This window comes from Rhineura floridana, chromosome 1 (assembly GCF_030035675.1).
Source record: "Rhineura floridana isolate rRhiFlo1 chromosome 1, rRhiFlo1.hap2, whole genome shotgun sequence".
Classification (NCBI taxonomy): domain Eukaryota; kingdom Metazoa; phylum Chordata; class Lepidosauria; order Squamata; family Rhineuridae; genus Rhineura; species Rhineura floridana.
In genome coordinates, this window is record NC_084480.1 from 236812340 (window position 1) to 236835618 (window position 23279).

Consider the following 23279-nt stretch of genomic DNA (forward strand, 5'->3'; position numbering starts at 1 on the left):
CGGGACTTTTGACAAAGGGAGGGAGGGAAATCCTGCGCGCACGCGCGAGACGCGGTCATGGCGGCGCCGTGATGGCGTCACACGCGGCGCTGTGGGCGTGGTGAATATCTTGAGTGTGTGACTGAGAAGAACGGCGCTTTGGGGGCCCTGGGCCTGTTTTGGTGACTATGGCTCATCGCTGCCTATGGCTGTCGCGGGGCTGTTGCCGCCTTTCCCGCAGTGGGATCGCCGGAGCCCAGCAACTTCTTGGGGGGAGAGGCCTTGCAGCGCCTTCATACTACCTGAGATTGGTGAGTCACATGCATAGGCAAGGACAGGACGCGATGTGGGAGCGGTGTATATTCCGGCACCGCCACCCTCCCTGGCAGCGCCTGTTTATCTGAATCCTCTGAGAACGGCTAAGGGGAGCGGTAGCCACCACGAGGGAGTCCTGTTGAGTCATCTTGTAATTTGCGTTTCATATCCACCAAATATTAATAAAAGAGCCTGCTGTTGTCATGAATCGCTTATTTCAAATAATGTTGAGACATGCTTAGTATTGGGAGCATTGGAAGTTTTTTATTTATTTATTTATTTATTACATTTCTACCCCGCCTTTCTTTTTCATGATTGAAACCCAAGGCTTACATATAGTTCCCAGGCAGTCTCCCATACAGGCACCGACCAGACCTTGACCCTGCTTAGCTTAAGCAGGGAGCTGGCCACATGTGCCTTAAGACCATAGGTGGACCATAGTTATCATTGGTCCAACAAGCTCAGTATTGTCTTCACTGACTGGCAGCGGCTCTTCAGGATTTTAGAAAACATCTTTCCCAGCCCTACCTGAAGATACCAGGGATTGAATCTGGAACTTTTTGCAGCCGGAAAAAATGTGCTGTAGTACTGAAAAAACTGCACTTCTCTTATGCAAAAGCATTTGTATAGTGCTTCTGGGTGTTCAGAGACTTTCCTCTACATTATGTTCTTATAATCTTGCAACAACTGTGTTAAAGTAGGGTCATCACTATTCTCCTGTCACAGATTAAGATGAGGGGAGGGTGTGATCTTGAAAGAGAGTGGTTTACTTAAGGTCACCTACTGAGTTCATGGCAAAGGTGAGATTTGCACAGGGGATTTCCTGGTTTGTAACTCAGAAGAATTGAGAGTTACTTTTATTTCCCAAGGCTGTAGGTTCTTTTTCAACTCACTTTAGCTTCTGATTGGTCTCTTGAATGTGAAAGTAAATTGGAGTATGAAATCTCTCAAGGGATGGCTATCCTAGCATAATGGATAGGGTAAACTGCTTTTTCTTACACTGAAGAGAGGACTTTCTCTCTTTGCTAATCCCCCTTGTTATTTCTTGAAATTTAATTCCAAGGCAACATCCCAGCTGTACCTACACAGAGTGCCCTCTGAGTAATGAAACTAAAAGACATCTTTTACATCAGGGATGGGGACCTCAGGCTTGGGTCCAAATGCTGCCCTCCAAGCCTCTCTGCCTGGCCCTCTGGACTCTCCCCAGTTACTCTCCTACTGTAGGCCCTGTTTCATACTCTCCTTGAGTGTTTTTGCCTATCTGGAATATGTCCTTGAATTCTGATAATTCTTTTTGCTTTCATGGATGGAAGATGGAGAAGGGTGTGTGTGAGTGTGTGTAGAAACTAGCCTACTGTATGAAGCTAAAATGTTCATTGCTCTACCCATTTTTGCCTCTAGCTTTGCCCAGCCTTGACATATGGCCCCTGGAAAGTTGCCCCAAGGGGAGTGTGCCCCTTGGGCTAAAAAAAGTTCCTTGCCCCTGCTTTCATCATAGAGGGCAAAAAGCTGACTGTGGTCCACTAGTGGCTTCTATGTTTGCTCTTTCTGGGATTCTTCAAAGAATGCTGGGCTAGGTGCATATAGATCTGATCTTGCAAGGAAATTCTTAAGCTAAAACACTCAGTATCACTTAATGTATGTGAGTTATGCCTTAATCATTAAGAGATCTAAAGTGTGCTTTGTCCTTCACTATTGTGTTGTTGCTGGACAATTACAGCCATCACTTTTTTCCTGGAATGCTCAAAAGACAATTCAGATGATGTCAAGAAATGTTCCAGGAGCTTTCTGAAATTGAGAGGGTGGCTGCTTTAAACAAATAACTCCCACCTTGCAAAAACTGGCCTTCAAGCGGAACTTACTTACATGTAAGTACGTATAGGATTGCAATCTAAGGCTGCACTTCAAATCTCCTTTCCTGGGGAGGGGTTTAGATTGAGCAGAGGTGTCCCTTTACCTAACCTTGCCAGCCTTTACCTGTGGAGTGATGCCAGCATTGCTTCACTAGCACAGAACGAAATGAAATATGCAGGCCGAAAGCCCTGAAACTGTTGCAGGGACAGGGAGGAGATGGGCTTGTCTGGGATGCATTGAATCCCAAGCCAGCCCTGCTGCTGTTACTTGATGGCATCAGACCCAATGTGGGCCTGTGCTTCGCCAGCTCCAGGCTGAGGCAGCTGGTTGCCCCCCTCACCTTCTGTCCTCGCCAGTGTGAGGAGCAGGGCCATGGATGGGGCAGTGATCCCACTGCTCCCCAGCTGGGTTTACATTGTAGCCTAAGGCATCAATAGTATGCATCCTTATCAGGAAGTGAGCCCCACTGAAATCTCTGGAATTTACTTGCAATTAAGCCAGCATAGATTTGTGCTCGGAAACTGTCTTAGTCTTACAGTGACAATTCTTAATTTTTCAGCTTCATGGCCATGTGGCTCCACAACTTCCTACGAACAGAAACAGTGTCCTTGTAAGTGTAATTGCTGCTTACAGAAAGCTCTTCTCCCAGCCTCCAAAAGGTAATTTATTGCTGTAAAATATTCTAGTGCAGCTTTTTCTTATATTATTTATTTATTTTATTTATTTATTTATATCCCGCCCTTCCTCCCAGCAGGAGCCCAGAGCGGCAAACAAAAGTACTAAAAACATATTATTGTTATATTTATTGTTCATTTGACATGTTGCAATCTGCTTTGGGGACACTTTTTGGGGAAAGTGGCATACAAGTAAACAAGCTTTTTTTCCTCAATACCTGAATTGAGTCCTGGAATATTTAAAAAGGAGTGCTTCTGAGCATATGCAGATACATTGCCTCCCCGCCTTAATTACATTGCTTTTCCACTCAGAATTCCACTATAGATCTTTGACTGAGCTCCAGCACTCCTCTGTTTAGAAGTGAAGCACAGCTGTCCCACCATATTTCCAGCATAAAGTGCAATCAGAGAACAGTCTGCCACAAAACTTCCCTCCTGTATTGTTCCACAAACTTGGGACCATCACTGAGAAGGTTCTCTCCTTCATGCCCACTAGCCTAAGTAATCGTACTGGTGGTCTCATGAGCATTGCTTTCAGACAGTTTGATATTGATGTAGACAGTCCTTCAGGTATCCTGTTTACAAACAATTTAGTGCTTTAGAGCTCCTAACCAGTGCTTTGAACTGGGCCCAGAGATGTACTGGCAACCAGTACAACTGGTGCAATATGGGTGTTTTGTCCTCTGTGCACTCTGACCCCCACTAACATCAGGGGGTGCTGTACTCTTCATCAATTGAAGTCTGCAGCCCATCTTCAAAGGCAGCCCACATAGAGTACATTACAGTAGTCTAACTTGGATGTGCTTCCGAAGAATGTTAAAAACACATATGTTTACTTAGGCTTTCCCTGACTAAGTTACTGACCACTTTAGATATTTTGTATATCTGACATTGTGTACTGTTTGCTGTTGACATATATTTTAACATTTATTTGATTTTATACATTTTAAACATTTTAGCAATGGAATTTTATTCTGCAAACCATTTTGAAATATTTGAATGGGAAGCAATCTAAACCATTTTAATACAGTGAATAAATGTAATTGTGCATGGTAATTGAGAGCAGATCTGCCCTTTCATGGTAGGTTTGCAGATGTCATTTCAGCCTAAGCTGACAAAAGGCACTCTAGCCACTGCTACCATCTTTACTTCCACAGTTAGCACTGACTCCAGGAGGACCCCTCAGCTGGAACGTAGGTTTTTCAGGTAGAACACAATCCTATGCAAGACCACTTGGAAACCTCCATCCAGATTGGCCAGCTTTCCAACCCACAGTGCGTCTGTCTTGTCTGGATTAATCTTCAGCTTGTTCCCCCTCATCCATTCCAAAACTGCCTCCAGATATGTTCTGGAGTCGCACAGCCTCCCTGAGATGAGTAGGTAGAGACAAGGGGTAGAGCTCAATGTCATTTGTATATTGATGACGTTTCAGCCGAAACCTCCAAATGACTTCTCCCAGCAGTTTCATGCAGATGTTAAAAAATGTGGAGGACCGAATAGAACACAAGGCACCGCATAAGCCCAAATCACAAGCTGGAATAGAACTCCCCCAGTATGATCTTCTAAAATCAACTCTCCAGGAAGGACCAGAGTCACCACAAATAACACTGTATCTCCTAAGTCCAGCCCAGTCAAGCAGCCCAGAGGAATACCATTGGTCGATGATGTTAACAGCCAGTAAGATTGCACTCGTGCTATTCATTTGCAGTTTGAGTTATCCACCAATGGCAGTCAAGGTGTTTCCAACCTAAACCCAGGCCTAAAGCTGGATTGGAATGCTCTCCTTTCTTTGCCCCTACCTCAGGCTACAAATGTGCTGTGGCTCAGCTGTTTTCAGGACCAGGGCTGACTGAATTCCACCCTTTCTGCCTTTTTTCTAGTTTCAGCAGTGTAGTTCTTCCAGATATAAAATATAAGGAAAGGTAGGCTCTCTTGGCAGGAACTTCAGTTGTGGTGGTTCTTTGTTATTTCTGTTACGATAGGAAGATTTAAAAATGAAACAGACACTTTTCTCTCCTCTTTTTCCCCTCCTACTAAGTAGGAGGGTGGATCTCCTATCCACCGTGCTACTTGGTTTATTAGTTAGGAGTCTCAGTCTCTCCCATCTCTACCTCTTTTCCCCCTCCTTGAAACACCCAGGTTATTCTTGATGAGGCTTCAGTGCCTTGGGCACAATATAGATCAACCCGCCCCGGAAAAACAAATATCCACCGATCATTCAGTTGTATTCTTTAATGCAAGATCAGTGAATAACAAAACGGCAATCATTTATGATCTGATTAAAGATGAACAGGCTGATTTTGCATGTATAACTGAAACATGGTTGGAAGAACCAGGGGGAGTGAATCTTAACAGTCTCTGCCCCCCAGGTTATTCAGCTTTCCATCAACCCAGACTTGTTAATCGAGGAGGGGGTGTAGCAATTATTTATCGTGAATCACTTCCTTTTTCTAGACTATCTTGTCAACAGTACTCTAGCTTTGAATCCCTGTGCCTTAAGCTTAATTCACAAGACCCTATTGTTGTTTTGTTAATTTACTGCCCCCCCAATATTTTAAATCAATCCTTATCAGAGCTATTTGACCTAATCTCAGGATTATGGCTAGAATCCCAAAAACTGTTAGTATTAGGAGATTTTAATATTCACGCGGAATCCCCCTCTATTAAGTTGGTACAAGAGTTCTTGACCATGATGTCCACCTTAGGACTTCAACAATTAGTAGGTGTTCCAACTCATATGGCGGGCCACACTCTCGACCTTATTTTTCAATCAGATCCAGATGCTAAGAATTTTCAAATTGTGGCTACTTCGCCATTATTATGGTCGGATCATTATTTGATCCAATTCAAATTATTAATTCCGTCCTTCTCTACTGAGACTAATATTTCCTCTAGATTATATCGTCCAAAAAGATTACTAGACCCAGATATATTCGCATCTAGGCTACAAGAGTATGCTGACCCCCATATGGGAGAGTCAATCAAAATTTTGACCAACTCTTGGAATAATAGGATGACCGAAATAGTGGATGAAATGGCCCCTCTCCGCCCACTGAAAATAGTGAGATCGAAATTAGCTCCATGGTTCTCAAAAGACCTATTAAAAATGAAACGTTCCTACCGGCGTCTAGAACGGCGCTGGAAAAAGTCAACTAGCTCATTTGATAAGATTCAAGCCAACAAATGTGCAAAAACCTATGCCTCGATGAGAATGGCAGCCCGAAAATCTTTTTATTCGACCTCTATTGCCTCATCGAGTAATCATCCAAAAGAACTGTTCCGGATAGTGAATAATCTCCTTCAAACACCACAAACAAACTCTCATTTAATCTGCTCTCAAGCCCGCTGCCAAGAATTCGCCTCATTTTTTGAAGCTAAGGTGGATCAGATTCGTTTTAATATAGATCATACTGAAATGGCAGAGGAAAAGAACATCAGATCAGAAAATGACTACCCTGCGCTTTTTGCCACCTTTCAATTAATCTTTCCAGATGACATTCCTCGATTTTTAAATGGAATGAATCCAACAACCTGTTTACTTGATCCATGTCCTTCCTGGTTGATAAAAACATCAAATTTGAAATTAGCAAGCTGGATTAGTACAATTGTAAATTCTTCTCTTCAGCAAGGCCACTTATCGCAATGCCTAAAAGAAGCAATGGTTACTCCTTTACTAAAAAAACCCTCTCTCGACCCTAAAATATTAAATAATTATCGACCGGTATCTAATCTACCTTTTCTGAGTAAAATCATTGAGAGAGTGGTAGCCTCACAGCTTCAAAAGTTTATAGACACCTCCGACTGTTATGACCTCTTCCAATCTGGTTTCAGACCGAATCATGGGACTGAAACGGCTCTAGTCGCATTAGTCGACGATCTTCGACTAGAACATGACAAAGGCAATCTGTCCCTTCTAGTTTTATTGGATTTATCTGCCGCATTCGACACAATTGATCACAGCATTCTGTTAGACCGTCTCTTTAAAATGGGTCTCAGAGGTACAGTACTAAAATGGCTTCGCTCCTTTTTGGAAAAAAGGCTTCAGAGAGTTGCCCTCGGGGATCATTGTTCTAAACCCTGGCCATTAAAATATGGCGTTCCACAGGGCTCTGTTTTATCCCCGATGTTATTTAATATTTATGTAAGCCCTTTAGGAAAAATCATTCGAAAATTTGGGATTCATTATCACCAATATGCCGATGATACTCAACTGTATTGTTCCTTTCCACCGAACACTGTAGAGACTGTCAACTGCCTTAATCAATGTCTCCTAGCAGTGCAAAGTTGGATGAATAAAAACAAATTGAAACTAAACCCAGAAAAAACAGAGGTCATTCTCATTGGCAAAAATCTCCCCCAAGGAACTGGACATCTGCCTTCACTTGACGGAGTTTTTCTCCCTTTAAAATCTCAAGTCCGTAGTTTAGGTATAATCTTGGACTCAGCCCTAACCTTTGAACCCCAGGTTGCAGCCGTGTCTAGAGCCACATTTGCAAAACTAAAACTGGTCCGTCAACTCCGCCCATTTTTAGGAACATCAGAATTAATGAAAGTAACTCAGGCCTTAGGAACCTCTTGACTGGACTATTGTAATTCTTTATATGTTGGCCTTTCTGCTAGAGCACTTCGACCGCTCAAGCAGGTACAAAGAGCGGCCGCAAGGATGATCACTAAAACTGGTCCTCGGGTTCATACTTCACCTCTTCTTTACCATCTTCACTGGCTCCCTATTAGCTCCAGACATCAGTTTAAGATTCTGGTTCTAACGTTTAAGGCTCTTCACGGACTGGCGCCGGTATATTTGACAAACCGTCTCGTTGAATTCAAAACCTATCGCCCTATGAGATCGATTTCTGAAAGCACTCTTATTATTCCCTCAACTTTCATGATCCGCCATATGAACACCAGGAGGAAGGCCTTCTCAGTCATAGCCCCTACTCTTTGGAATAATTTACCATCTGAGATACGACGTTCCTCGTCTCTCATTGAATTCCGTCGGCGGATTAAAACATACCTGTTTCAACTAGCTTTTAATGTTTGAAGTGAGATTGTTGTCAAACTTTTTAGTATTAATTTACTTATTTGTTTTTAGGTATTCTATTATGCTGTTTTTGTATTATCTCTGTTTTTTAATGTTCACCGCTCTGAATTCTGAGTTTCGGAACTAGAGCGGTATATAAATTTTTGAAATAAATAAATAAATAAATATAACATGGATGATTTTTATTGCTGCTTTTTTCTTAACAGGATTTGAAAAATATTTTCCTAATGGAAAGAAACCTAATGAAACAAAGGGCTCAGAAGGAGAAACTGAAGGTACCAAGCTGCTTTTTCATTTGAAGCTTATGTAGAATAAATATATAAGTGGTTATTATTCATCTTGGCTAATTGTATATACAAGTCTCCCTTGCTGTGTTCTAGCTTTCACAGTGGTCAGTACTTGATTCTAAGGAGGTGACCATTCACAATTCCCTGCGGTTTACTTCTGTCTTGTGGCTTGTAACTTCTGCTGGTCCATTTTATGCCTTAGGTGTTCACTTGTGTACTTGGTATGTTTCTGGTCCAACATCACTATACTCAACTTCTGAATTCTCCATCCAATGTTAGTGTATTTTTTTATACCTTGAGCATTTTTGTTAAAGATCTACATTCACTGGGCCTGTTGACATCTCTAGTTTTGTGTAAGTTTATTAACCAAAGGATTCAGCATTCTGTATCCATTAAGAAAGAGGAGAAGGAGGGGTGACATGAAGGGGTATAAATAGTTTACCCCAGACTTTTCTTTTTCAACAAGCCTTGTAAGTTGAGAGCTAACCCAGTCTGTGTCTGTCTCAGAATTGCTTAATATGTTTTTTAATAATGTTTTTAACCCTTTTTAAAAAGTTTTTAAAATGTTTTTAATGCTGTTTTGTCTTAATGTATTTTAAGATTTGTTTTTATGATATTTTAAAGTGTTTTTAGTGCCTTGTTTGCCGCCCTGGGCTCCTGCTGAGAGGAAGGGTGGAATACAAATAAAATAAATAAATAAATAATAATAAATCACAGTATTCTTGATCCATCTGTTTGTTTGTTGTTATGTGCCTTCAAGTCAATTACGACTTACGCCACCCTATGAATCAGCGACCTCCAATAGCATCTGTCATAAACCACCCTATTCAATCTTGTAAGTTCAGGTCTGTGGCTTGCTTTATGGAATCAATCCATCTCTTGTTTGGTCTTCCTCTTTTTCTACTCCCTTCTGTTTTTCCCAGCATTATGGTCTTCTCTAGTGAATCATGTCTTCTCATGATATGTCCAAAGCATGATAACCTCAGTTTCATCATTTTAGCTTTTAGTGATAGTTCTTGTTTAATTTGTTCTAACACCCAATTATTGGTCTTTTTCGCAAAGCTTTCCTCCAACACCATATTTCAAATGAGTTGATTTTTTTCTTATCTGCTTTTTTTACTATCCAACTTTCATAACCATACAAAGAGCTCAGGAATACCATGGCCTGAAGGATCCTGACTTTAGTGTTCAGTGATACATCTTTGCATTTTAGGACCTTTTCTAGTTCTCTCATAGCTGCCCTCCCCTGTCGTAGCCTTCTTTTAATTTCTTGACTATTGTCTCCATTTTAGTTAGTGACTTTGCCGAGGTATTCATAATCCTTGACAACTTCAATGTCCTCATTGTCAGCTTTAAAGTTACATAAAGTTGCATAAAGATCCATCTGTAGAGACACGGAAACTGTATTTATATTTAGAGAGAAGAAGGAGGCTTTAAAGTTGGAAATGAGTTGAACAACTGAGCATGAAACATTGTTCCACTGAAAACTGGATTCTGTCTAATAAAAAAACAGTATCTGAGTATTCTAGGATGTGTTGTCTGAGACACCCTGTCAATAACCAGTTTCTACCAGAGTATCTTCCTGAGAGTCTCACTATTTTGTGAATTCTTATATAGTCATTACTATTCCCCACCTAAACACATATGCTAGCATGGTGCATGATAATAATCTTGATATGGTGCTTTTCCTAAATTCTCATGGGACTTCATTTACATTTTATATGTAATCTCTGTAAAGTAGGCCAAAATCTGGGTTAAAGATGTATTATTCATTAAAGTAAACATGTAGCTTCAGTTGAAAATGACTGCCACATTTAGATCCACCCAACCCCCTCATGGAACAGCTGGTATAGCACAGTGGGGAGGACAGCCTGGCTGGGAGTCCAGAGTTTGTGAGTTCAGATCCCCACTCGTGTCTCCTGGGTGTCAAGGGCCAGCTAAAGATCACCCCCACAGTGAGTGGCTCAGGGGTTATGTGCCCTGCCACCTGTGCAGCCGTGGGCAAGCTGCATAGTCCCAAGGAGCCCAGTTGCCCCCCAGCTGGCAGTTGCAGAAAAGGAAGGGGCTGGCTTGTGCAGTTGTGGCAAGCTGAGCAGGTCCTAGCCAGCTGGGGAGGACTAGCCTCAGAGGGAGGCAATGGTAAACCCCCTCTGAATACCACTTACCATGAAATCCCTATTCATAGGGTAGCCATAAGTCGGGATCGACTTGAGGGCATAAAAAAAAACACCCTCTCATGATATCTAGTAGAACTTTCCTCATGTTGTGACATCGTGACATTCCCTGTTGAATAATGTGGGCTGGTTGAAATGTGGAACATTTTGATGTCATGACATGATGTTTGTTTGTTTTTTAAATGTTTTTGTTTTGTTTTAATGTATTTTATGATCTGTTTTTATGATGTTTTAAAGTGTTTTCAGCGCTTCTGTTTGCCGCCCTGGGCTCCTGCTGGGAGGAAGGGAGGGATATAAATTAAATAATAAATAAAATAAATAAGTAAGTTCTATAGATGTTATGGAATGAGGGGTGGAATTAGATGTGCAAAGGCTATTTTTGTAGACAGCCGTGTGTTTGCTATAACATCTAATCTGGCTGTTAATTTTATAATAATTGGTGTTTTATAAAGACTACAGAAGCAACACAATGAAACTGCAGAAATGATAGTCTTGTCTGCTTTCTAATACATCTAATTTTTGTAGAAACATATATATGGATTCTTTTCTAGACGTAAAGCAAGCTGATTCGCAGCGCCCTTCCAGAACTGGTAGTGGAGGAGGAGGAAGCAGCAGCAATGGAGGAGAGAAAAAAGGTGGCAAGAAACAAAATGCTAGCTGGTGGTCCAGATTACAAAAGGTCTCCATTAATCTTTTTGATGTCACTGGTTGATGGCTTGCTTTATTTTGAATCACAATTCTATGCACCAGTTGAAGGACCTTTCTAATTCATCACTTCAGTAAATGATATTCAGATTATTTTCACCAAGGAGATGCTGTTGACATATGTCAAACCTGGGGAACTTTGGCCCTCCAGATGTTGTTGGACTCTGATTCCCATCAGTCCCCACCAGCGTGGACAGTGATCAGGGATGATGGGAACTGTAGTCCAGCCACATCTGGAGGGCCAGAGGTTCCCAAGCCCTGACCCGTATGGTTGTTTTTAACACTGTTGAAGTGAAATCCTTAAATTGCACTGGAAGATGATATGAATCACTTGCATGTTAAGCCTATAGTGGCTCCAACCCATGTTCCTGTATGAGGTCCAATATGTTTTGTGAGCTAATTCTAGTCAGTTTTGCATGTATTCATAAATAAGTCCTCTTTACACATTAATGTGCAACTTTTTTAAGCTGCACAAAATTCTTGTAAAAATTGGTAAGTTCTATCTTTAGTAAATGATTGGTATTGAGATACAAACTGACCTGAGCCATGCCTCCTGGATTAATGTGCACATCAGAGCATACTTAAAAAATTGCTGTTTACTGTCTTAGGAGGTGTTCTGAAATATGCTTTTGTGTAATGCTTCCCTTCTTGTTTCTGAGATAATGGCTGCTCCAAACAGCTAGAATGTGCTGCTGCTGCTGTTGACACACAGGTATTCAAAATGTGACCGCAAATATCTCTGGGAGTGGTGGTACATAATGACCCAGCAAACAACTTTTTTCCATACAATGTCCTTGGGTGGGATGATATATCATCATGTCCTGTCACTCCCAGAGACATTTGCGGCCACATTTTGAATGCCCATGTACTGTTCCCAAAGGTTGCTGGTCATCCTAGCAGTTAGGAGCAACTGTTACCTATTAAGCAAGAAGGGAATCATTTTTAAAAAGCAGCCCATGGACCACCTTGGAAAAGTATGAAAGTCCTAGCCAGTGTTATACACACACCCATTCCCATTTGCGGAACTGAGAAATCTGAGGGATAAGTATGCTCTGATGTGCACATTAATCCAGGAAGTATGGCTCAGGTCAGTTTGTATCTAAATGAGAACTGATTGAATTTCTTGAGCATCCCCATTTGCAGGTGGTGCATTTAGAAAGGTATAGGCCTGCTTTTTGTGAATGCAGAGGAGAAAATCCACCATTTTCACATACAACAGTTGCCTCAATCCAATATTCCTTCTTTCTTTTTTTCTGTTAGGGTGAGTTTCCCTGGGATGACAAAGAATTCCGTATGTATTTTATGGGCTCTGCTGTTGTGTGGGCTGCTACTACATATGCCATTTTCTTCAGGAATTCTGGGAGAGAAATCACATGGAAGGACTTTGTCAACAACTACCTTTCCAAGGGAGTAGTAAGTAGTACTGGGGACCCTTCAAGTGAAAGATAGCTTCACTGAATAACTTGTCCATTGTGCCTAAGGGCCAACTGAAATAGGGTATAATTTAATGGAAGTTAGAAAATCTGACTCTGAATTTGTATTAAAGGAAGAAGAAGAGTACAATTATTGCATGTGGTCAAAATGTATATTCCAGAAACAAAAGTGATTGGCAAAAGTAAGAGACTGACCCTATTGTTAGACAGTAGCCTAAGATGTTTTGAACTCCACATCTCTTTTTAAGGGCATGTTATTTATTTAAATCTTTTCCTGCCTTTCCTTCAAAAAACTCAAGGCAGCTAACAATACATTAAAACAAATAAAATAAACAATTTATAAAAACAGCAAATTAAAAAAAACATGACAAGCAGGCATTAAAAAGAGTGAAAGTTCAACAATAAATAATTCAGTGTTGTGGTCTGTGTTTTAACCTACAAGTCCACTTGGCGTTGTCTTCAAGAGTGGCCCGGTTCCCTTTCTTTGCTTTGAGAACCTGCTTTTTCCTGGCAGACTCACCCACATAGCCCACATTGGGTTATCAGCCTCCTCTAGCCCAGGCAGGAAGAACTCTATAAAAGTGATGCCAGGATGACAGATTCATTCATGGAGGAAGAACCAGAAATTTTAAAATGTGAGGTGAAAGCTGTTCTTAAAATACTTGGAAGAAACAAATCACCAGGAATAGATGGCATACCAATAGAGTTGCTACAAGCTACTGAGACTGAATCTGTCCAAATTTTGACAAAATCTGTCAAGAAATATGGAAAACTAAACAATGGCCCACAGACTGGAAGTGTTCAATATACATCCCAATTCCAAACAAAAGGGATCCCAGGGAATGCAGTAATTATCGAACTATTGCCTTAATATCCCATGCAAGTAAAGTAATGCTCAAGATTCTACAACAAAGGCTCTTACCATATATGGAGCAAGAAATGCCAGACGTCCAAGCTGGATTTAGAAAGGGAGAAGGTACCAGAGATCATATCGCAGACATACGTTGGATAATGGAACGGACCAAGGAATTTCAGAAGAAAATCACCCTGTGCTTTATACTTTACAGCAAAGCCTTTGATTGTGTAGATCATGAAAAACTATGGAATGCTTTAAAAGAAATGGGGGTGCCACAGCATTTGATTATCCTGATGCGCAAACTATACTCTGGACAAGAGGCTACTGTAAGGACAGAATATGGAGAAACCGACTGGTTCCCCATCAGAAAGGGTGTGAGACGGGTGTATTTTATCACCCTGTTTGTTTAATCTATATGCAGAACATATCATACAGAAAGCAGGATTGGACCAAGATGAAGGAGGTGTGAAAATTGGAGGGAGAAATATCAATAATTTAAGATATGCAGACGATACCATACTACTAGCAGAAACCAGTAATGATTTGAAACGAATGCTGATGAAAGTTCAAGAGGAAAGCACAAAAGCAGGACTACAGCTGAATGTCAAAAAGACTAAAGTAATGACAACAGAAGATGTATGTAACTTTAAAGTTGACAATGACGACATTAAACTTGTCAAGGATTATCAATACCTCGGCACAGTCATTAACCAAAATGGAGACAATAGTCAAGAAATCAGAAGGTAGCTAGGACTGGGGAGGGCCAATATGAGAGAACCAGAAAAGGTCCTCCAAAGCAAAGATGTATCACTGAACACTAAAGTCAGGATCCTTCAGACCATGGTATTCCCGATCTCTATGTATGGATGTGAAGGTTGGACAGTGAAAAAAGTGGATAAGAGAAAAATAAACTCCTTTGAAATGTGGTGTTGGAGGACAGTTTTGCGCATACCATGGACTGCGAAAAAGACTAATAATTGGGTGTTAGAACAGATTAAACCAGAACTGTCACTAGAAGCTAAAATGATGAAAACTGAGGTTATCAAACCTTGGACACATCATGAGAAGACATGATTCACTAGAAAAGACCATAATGCTGGGAAAAACAGAAGGGAGTAGAAAAGAGGAAGACCAAATGAGATGGATTGATTCCATAAAGGAAGACACAGACCCGAACTTGTAAGATCTGAACAGGGTGGTTCATGACAGATGCTTTTGGAGGTCACTGATTCATGAAATGGAAATGGACTGCCTTCAAGTCAATTCCGACTTATGGCGACCCTATGAATAGGGTTTTCATTGTAAGTGGTATTCAGAGGAGGTTTACCATTGCCTTCCTCTGAGTCTGAGAGGCAGTGACTGGCCCAAGGTCACCCAATGAGCTTCATGGCTGTGTGTGGATTCGAACCCTGGTCTTCCAGGTCATAGTCCAACACCTTAACCACTACACCACACTGGCTCTCTAGGGTTGCCATAAGTCGTAATCGACTTGAAGGCACAGAACAACCTCCTATTCCTCTTAGCATCGATTTCCCGCCAGTCTGTGCAGACGTCTCTACTCCTTCTCCGTCTTTTGTTTCTGGCTTGCTATTAGGCTTTAGTTCCCCCCCCCCAGGTGTTTCTCAATTATCTCTATTCAGACTATTCCATTCGCTTCACTTAAAAAAACAAAAAACCTTTGCTATTAGGATTTGTTGGGTTTTCCCTTTGGGCATTTTTTCTCCATTTAGCCTTTCCTTCTCTTCACTTCACTACAAACAAACAAACAAAAAACCCTTCACTGTGCTTTCAGTGTCTTTTTTGTTCTTTCTTTCTCTCCCTCCTCCCCCGTCTGTGGGCACTCGTGGGAAAAGTGACTGAAGCTGCCTCTCCTCACAAGAAGAGCAAAAGGAATCCGAGAAGCGGCAAAGGCTAAGGCCAAACCAGTGACCTCCTCTGTGAGGCAAGCTGAGTGCCTGTTCAGGGCTGCTGCCACAGAGCTGACTCAAACAGACAAGATCAACCTGGCTCTTTGTCAAACTCCAGGGGAGACTCTCGCTGAGCTGGAGGGGAGAGGGGACACCTCTGCCAGCCATTTATCCCCCCTCCCACCTTCCAACATGAGTGAGCAGACGTGGAAGACATTGCCACGGATGAGAGAGGGGATGCCTCTGTGAGCCGTTTCCCCACCGCCACCACCACTGGCCTTCCAACTTTAGTGAGCGTTCCTTCTGTATCTCAGATGCGGAAGGCATTGCCAGAGGCCCCCAGTGGACCATGTGGGTCAGAGGCATTATGAGCCCTCGGGAGAAGCAGGCGTCTTTGCTCCTTCAGAGTTGTTTAAGCCCCTTCCCTTCACTCAGGTGGTTACTGAGGCGGCATCCCAGAATGCAAACCTCAGACCTTCTTTGTCTCCAGGCTTTGTGAAGGCCATTAAAGAGGCAATTGGTAAACGAGATAGCTCACAAAGGCATACGTCTAAAAAGCATAGAAGACACTTGCCTTCTTCAAGTTCCTCATCCTCTCCCCCCCCTTGCCACAGGAAGTAAGCTAAAAAGGCACATGAGAAGGCCAAAAAAGCTGTAAGCAAGTCCCCTGACAACTTCTCAGATTTGTCTCCGAGGGACTATCCTCTACCTATGATATCTGGCAGAGTGGCACCTCAGGTAATAAACTTGCCCTGCCCAATTCTCCAGTAGGAGATCAGGCAGTAAGCATTCCACAAGTGGATCTTATAGACCCAATAGCTAATCCTCCAGATTTTTCTGTGCTCTCTGAAACTGTTCCCAGTGTGGTATTTGAGAAGGAAGAGGGGCAGTGGAGTTCCATGTTTGACCAGGAGGGGACCCAAACCTACTCCTGTGCCATGCCTTTTCAAAGTGCAACATTTCCTTTCTCCTGCCTTTTTTCAGAAGGCCGTTTCAAATGTTCTGAGCAGCCTTCAGAGGAACCACTCCTTAAAGGGGCAGCAGTTCTCCCTCCCTTGGAGATCTCATCCAAGACCATTCCAGTACCTCAATCATTCAAAAGGCTGACCTTGGACACCCCCCTAACCAGCAAAAAGTCTGCAGCCTATGCCAATACTCATTATAGATTGGAACTTGGAATGGAAGAATTTATTCATTTTCCATCCGTGGTTCAGCCATTTATTTATCTTACTACTGGGATTCACTTCTAAATCTACAGATGCGTCCTGAAACAACCAGGGAAAAGAAAGTGGAATTGGCCCTCAAAATGCAATGATGAGTCTGCCAACTTGATTTACTGGTGTGTCGCCCCTATTTCCTTGGTGGCCAGGGCTCCCCTTATGAGGCTTTCTCAGCGAATGACATGGATGCTGACAAATTATTCACCTTACTGTCTAAATTGATGAGTGCCCAGGAATTCATGGCAGATGCCTCCATGGATGCTTTGATTGTTACAGCTAGGAATTGGCCACCAGTGTGGTTTCTAGGAGGGCCCTTTGGCTACCTTATTGGAGTGTTGACAGTACTTCTCGTAATAATCTGTCTATAGCTCCCTTCAACGGACTTAACCTGTTTGGGGAAGAAAATTTGAATAAAATTTTAGTAGAGATGAAAGACAGAGGAAGGCAATGCCTTTTGCCCCAAAAGAGATGATAAACATACTAACAAGAAATCTTTTGATTCCTTTTGTCCACAAAGAGGAGGTTTTCATTACAGGGATTTTCTTGGAAAGAGGCCAGCATGAACCAGATCACGTTTCTCCAGAAATCCAGCCTTCACCAACCCCAAGCCTGAACCCAGCCAACCCCAGCAGTGGAACATGCTCTGGTGCCAGGACCCAGGAGGTCAGGGGCAGGCTGCAGGACTTCACCCAGGTCTGGCAGCAGATGACTTCATATGCATGGGTAACACACACTGTGTCCCAGGGGCTCAAACTGGAATTCAAACAGAGCATTCAAACTGTTTCAGGTCCATCTGGGGTATCCAGTCCTCAGTTTCTTTGAATCTCATCTCAAGACCCCTCGCTTTTACTCAAGGTACCAGATTTCAGGAGTAGAAGGGACAGATGGGCTCAACTCTCTGTGGCCTGACAGCCTCCTCTTTACCTTTCCTCCAAATCCTGTCCTTGCGAAGGTACTTCAAGGGGTTAGACTAGAACAGGCAGAGATCATTCTGGGCCCTCAATAGCCCAGGAGGCCATGGTTGTCTGAAGTCCTACATCTAGCATTCTCCACTACCACACTGCCTCTCCACAGATCTTCTCATGCAGCGTCCCAACAAACATCCAGATCCTGGATGGCTCGACCAAGCCACATGGAGATTGAGCAGCAGATTATCTGCTAGGTAAGACTAGTACCAGCAGGCATAGTCACTATGCTGGCATCCAGACAGGCTTCCACTAACAGGATTTGTGAGGCGACATGCAAAGCTTTTCTCAGTTGGTGCAAAAAGAAAAGAAAAAAAACCCATGGACTTTAAGATGCTGGAGATTCCAGTCACTATACATCTTTTAAAGGATGGCTTAGACAAAGGGCTTAAGCTCAATACATTAAAGCATCCAGTAACAACTCTGTCATCAGCTTGTTCCAGGCCTGGATGAGTGGTGCTCTCAGGCCACCCACATGTTAAACATTTTTTACAAGGGGCAACTCTACTTTGTCCACCTATGATTCATAGGTTTTCTTCATGGAACCTAAACAAGTGCTCAACGCCCATACTAAATCTCCTTTTGAACCACTGGTCTCTGTGTCACTGAGATTACTACCTTTCAAAGTAGCGGTTTTGGTGGCTATTATTGCAGCCAGGAGAGTGGCAGAACTCCGTGCTCTGTCCATCTAGGGTGATCTCTGCATTTTTCATACAGACAAAGTAATATTCAGGACAGACCCTCCTTATATCCCTAAAGTCAGTTCTACCTTTCAGAGCTCTGAGGAACTGATCCTTCCTTTCTTTTCCCCCCATCACTTTCATCTGAAAAGTTATGGCACAAATTTGGGTCTGAGGCAGGCACTTAAAATTTACATTAAATGCACCAAGGCATTTAAGTTGACCACTAGTCTGTTTGTTTCCTTCCCTGCCTGCACCATTGGAAAAAAGGCCCAATCAGCAACCATTGCCAAATGGATCAGAGCCTGTATTGCATTAGCTTATGAATCCCAACTGCTTAGGGCTTCTGATCACATTACAGTTCATTCCACCAGGCAGCAGCGACTTCTGTAGCTTTAGCCATCAACACCAGCATTGCAGAAAGCTACAGAAAGCTGGGCAGTACCATCTACATTCACTAGACACACTATAAAGTGGACACTTATGGTTCTGCTGAAGTGGCCTTTGGATGCAGTGTCCTTCAATCAATACTACCTTCATAGTGAGCGGAGCTGCAAGTTCCCACCCCAAATGGACTTAAGCTCTGGTAGGTCCTTGTGTGGGTGAGACTGCCAGGAAAATGGAACTTTGGTCACTTACCGTGAAGGGTCTTTTTCTGGCAGACGAAGCCCACATAGCCACGCTTCACCCTGTGCTCATCTGCTCACTCTGTCAGTGCATAGGTTCTTCCTATTAGGTTACATGTTACGCTATTCTTTTTTTTTCAGTCAGGGCCCGGTTCTGTGTTGATGTTTTTCTCAGGTTTTATCCACAGGTCCACAGGGCTGGGCCAGAAGGGAAACTGAGGAGATGCTGCTGAGAGGGATAGGAGGAGGAGCATTATTCAAATTAACAAGAGAGATTTCCTGCCTGGGCTAGAGGAGGCTGATAACCTTATGTGGGCTTCGTCTGCCAAAAAAAGACCCTTCACAGTAAGTGACCAATGTTCAATTCTCAGGAAAGAATTGCAATGTGGGTATGTCCCTGAACTTTCCTGCTCATCAGGGGAAAGAGGGGGCAGGGCACTCACACTACAGTTTGGATAAGAAAATCAACAGAAGGCAGTTCTTTGCCTGTTTCTTTCCTGTGACTGAGGTCAAGACCCCATCAACAAAGTTTTCTCTCCTGTGGTTTTTTTCTAATCCAAGCCATGGATGGCAACACGAAACAGGACTCCACCTTTCCCTTTTAACCTTCATGCTTGCTAGAGGGAGCAGAGGAGAAGCAAAGTTTTCTCTTGCAGGAAGCTTTGGAGAAGGAAATAAACAGCAGCAACAGCATCATTTCCTTATTCAAGCCTCAGGTGCAAGTGGAGGCAAGACTCTGCTTTCCTCCAGTCTTCCGAGCTTTGTGGTGAGCTCAAGGTAGTGGCAGCCGGCCAGTGTTAGCCTGATGTTTGTGGAACCTGCCCTTGAAAAAGAGCTGTGGAGCTAAAACTGTCTTGAGCCAGGCCTGTAGCAAAGTTTGGAACTTTCCTCAAGCCCTTGCTCTCGGCGGTTTCAATACACTTGCATCTCATGGGATTGTGTTTATACAGCATAAGGGAAGGGCTGTAGCTCAGTGGCAGGGCACATGCTTTACGTACAGAAAGTCTCTGGTCCCATTGTTGGCACCTCTAGACAGAGAAAGACTCTTTGTTTTACCTGACTTTTGTGTTTTCATAGGTGGACAAGCTAGTAGTGATGAACAAGCGCTATGTCAAAGTGGTCTTTACCCCAGGGAAGTCTCCTATTGATGTGGTAAATCGAATTTTTTAGTTGACTTAATTCATTACAGTGAAATGTTCACAAAGAAATGTTTACAAACATAAAGGATTCAGCCCCTTAGTTCATTGGCTGAATCCTTTATGTTTGTAAACATTTTTTTAAAGAGCATTTAATATAAATCTGTTTATGTTATTTGATGTGCCAGGGCTAGGGCCTGTGTTCTTGTAGGTAAAGTGATGTCCACATGCTTTTAACTTGAAGATGCAGCATGTGGTGTACAAGCTGGGTAACTGTGTTCTCATGGGATTTTTGCTTTTGCTATATTTTCTAATTTACCTTTTAAAATCTTGTGTTTGAGCAGTTTCTGATTATAATTCTGCAAGTTTTAACAGACAACTGTTAGAACTTCAGAGTGCAGAGAAAAGTCTTTGTACTAATAGGGTTTCAAAAGATGTACTGGGTGTTTAGTCACAACTTTTGAAGAAAGTTGCAGAAGCTTCTCTCTAGATGGCAGTGTTGGTGACCTTTTGTCTTATTATGTAATATGGCTGGTTTTATCTCCAAACGCAAAGCATCAGCCTGTGCTTGTTTTTAAAACAGACCTGTAACTTAAGCATTTCAAAATTAAAATGTTGCCCCCAAGGGGTTTCCTTTCTAGTCTCATTTTACACAACTTGCACAACAATAGTCTGGGGAAACCTCCAAGGAAAACTGAAGTCAACAGCAGTCACTTAATCAGTAGATCAAATGTGACTTTCTGTCTATTTTTATACTTTGCATTTATCCATAAACTGTGGTGTCTCAACCAGAAAATATGTAAGGACAAGTGGGGCCCAGTAACATGATGTTATAATCTGGAGTGCTTCTGTTCAGGGTTTCAGCTGCTCCAATCCATTCTGCTGCCCCCAATCCATGCCCGCTTTGGAAGTTTTTCTCTCTCCATTTTGAGTTGGGGTGGGGGGAAGGAATGGCATGGAGACACTCATGCTCAGTCCTGACTACCTTAAAATCTTGGATTTCTCTGTTGATTTCTATGGGCAGCCCTCATATTAATTCCTTAGAACATTGAAAAATGGTTTCAGTGCGAACCCAGAAATTACCCATCCAGCCAATGAGATGGTTTCTCAATCAGTTATATATGTGTGTGTCTGTGTCCCTCCTTCCTTTCCAGTCTCTCAATTTCTTTCTCCTCCCACTCTCTTTTCAGTCCTTTTCTTTCAGTCAGGTTATGTAGCCATTGAATCCTCATGAAGTTGTGGGGGAACTTCTCCCCTTAGGGTAGTTTCTGCAAAGCTCAGGGTAACTGTTGATATCTTCCTCTTGTGTGTTAGGTGGTAGCACTACATAAGCAAAGCAAACCAAGACTTGAATCAGAAATGGATAGAATGATAAGGCCCTTACCTAGTGGGCTGTATGTTGAGCTCCACGTGCTTAGCAGGCCTTAATAGGCCCCCTTTCCAAAGGCAGCCTCTGAAGCTGCTCAACAAGCTATCCACAGCCCATGGGGAGTTTCAGAAACAGGCACTGTGAGTTGCTTGGGGATGAGGTGGATGACAAGGCAATGAGAACCCTTATGTATATGTACATGCCCAAGCCCTATGCTGGAATGTCTTGGCAAATAAAAATTTTCAAGTCTTCTGATGCCCAAAAGACATCAGTGTCAGCATCAGGCAAGCTTCAGCATGGAGAGCATTCCACGTACGAGATGCTACAACCAAAAAGGCTAATAAATATGAATAATTAAAAAATAATGAAAGCTATCAAGCTTCATATTGTATTTTCTTCTTTGCAACAGTGCAAGTTATAAGAAATATAGATAAAAGATTTACACTTACTTTTCTTTACTACTTGAGGTTGCTTACAGTAATTAAAACCACAGTAGTAAAATACAGTAATAATAAAAACAGAGAGGCGTTGACAGACAGAACAAAACCTTTTATTCAGATCACTTCAAACTGGCAGATTAAGAGCCTGACAAAAACATCTTCACAAGGTGATGGAGAGCAGTTGGAAAGGAAGCTCTCTGAACCTCATGAGATAGCCTCTGAGAAAGCCGTATCCTTGTTGCATGCACAGTGTTTTCACCACAGATGTCACACACACCAGGGCTTCCCTACTCAATCTTAACAAGCAGGCTGGCCAACAGAGAATGAGGCAGCCCCTCTAGTATCCTAGATCCAGGCCATTTAGGGCTTAAAAAGTAATTTCCAACAATTTGGAATTGTGCCTGAAAAGAAATTAGAAACCAAAGTAAGCATTGCAAGACATGTGTAATATGATCCCATGTGTGAGCACCCACTAACACCTTTGCTGCTCCATTCTGGAACAACAGAACAAGTCCAAAGACTCTTTCAAAGGTAGATTGTTTGATTGATTGAAGACATCTAGATACCACTTAATGATTCACATTTCTAAGTGGTATACTTAAAAATATGCCATACATAAAATAAAGCAATAAAATCACTATAAAACCAAACACTACTAGTTAGATGTCATTAAGGCTAGATTAGCCAATGTGGTATCTCCAGATGTTGTGGACTAAAACTCCCCATCATCTCTAAATGCTGGCCATGCTGGCTGAGGCTGATGGGAGTTGTAGTCCAAAACATCTGGAGGGCACCACATTGGCTACCCTTGAACTAGGGCATGTGTTACCATAGTGGAGCGAGACCTCTCTAGGAAGGGATGCACCTGAAGCACCAACCTACACTGGGTAAAGGAGATGATCTGCTTGAGAAAAGAATATATAATACAATAGGTGATATCTATTGTTAATCATACTGTGAGTAGACCCATTACAATAAATGGGCTTAAGTAACTTAATTTATCTAAAATTATGTAAAATTAGGCTTTATCATCTGTCTGGCTAAAGTTAATTTAAAATGCTAAAACTAAGGAACCATAAATTTTGTTTTTGCAGGAATATGTTTGGTTTAATATTGGAAGTGTGGACACTTTTGAGCGGAACTTGGAAACTGCACAGCTTGAGATGGGAATAGAAGGAGAGAACAAGTTACCTGTAGTATATGCAACCGAGAGTGATGGGTAAATGTTTTAAATGATCCAAATTATAAAAGAGTGTATTATATATCACCTGTTAAAATTACTGAATAGCAGTTTTGGTAGGTTGAGCTTTTTGAACTAGACTATATTTTTAAAAAGCAGCTTCCCCTGAAAGGTGATGAGTGACTCTGTCAATGGGGCCCCATGTTGCAAATGTAGTCATCCTAATTGAGAGCAAAAATAGACTTCAAATAGGAGTGTTTCAGCAGCTGCTGTTGGTGTTCTGTCAATATTTTCAGAGATCTTTCCACAGCCATTGCACACTGTAATATGCCTGTGTAAATAGATTGTTATTTTCTAGTTCTCATTTAAAAATTCTGTTTTAAACATTTAAAATACTAACCAGCATCCAAAAAACTAGCTTCAGGCAAGGAGCTTGCA

General features: G+C 42.1%; 1 protein-coding gene across 2 annotated transcripts in view; it reads left to right on the top strand.

Moving 5' to 3' along the window:
• The first annotated feature begins 24 nt into the window (after positions 1 to 24).
• AFG3L2 (AFG3 like matrix AAA peptidase subunit 2) overlaps positions 25 to 23279 on the top strand; it is a 41406-nt gene continuing 18151 nt past the window's right edge. Inside the window, exons 1-7 of one of the 2 annotated variants that reach the window (XM_061595004.1) lie at positions 26 to 290; positions 2708 to 2807; positions 8070 to 8138; positions 10876 to 11003; positions 12290 to 12442; positions 19794 to 19868; positions 22756 to 22880. In XM_061595004.1, the coding sequence (XP_061450988.1) occupies positions 168 to 290; positions 2708 to 2807; positions 8070 to 8138; positions 10876 to 11003; positions 12290 to 12442; positions 19794 to 19868; positions 22756 to 22880 (773 nt within the window). In that variant the 5' untranslated portion in view covers positions 26 to 167. Of the gene's footprint in view, positions 291 to 2707; positions 2808 to 8069; positions 8139 to 10875; positions 11004 to 12289; positions 12443 to 19793; positions 19869 to 22755; positions 22881 to 23279 lie in introns of both variants that reach the window. The other variant, XM_061595014.1, reaches the window with a different exon arrangement.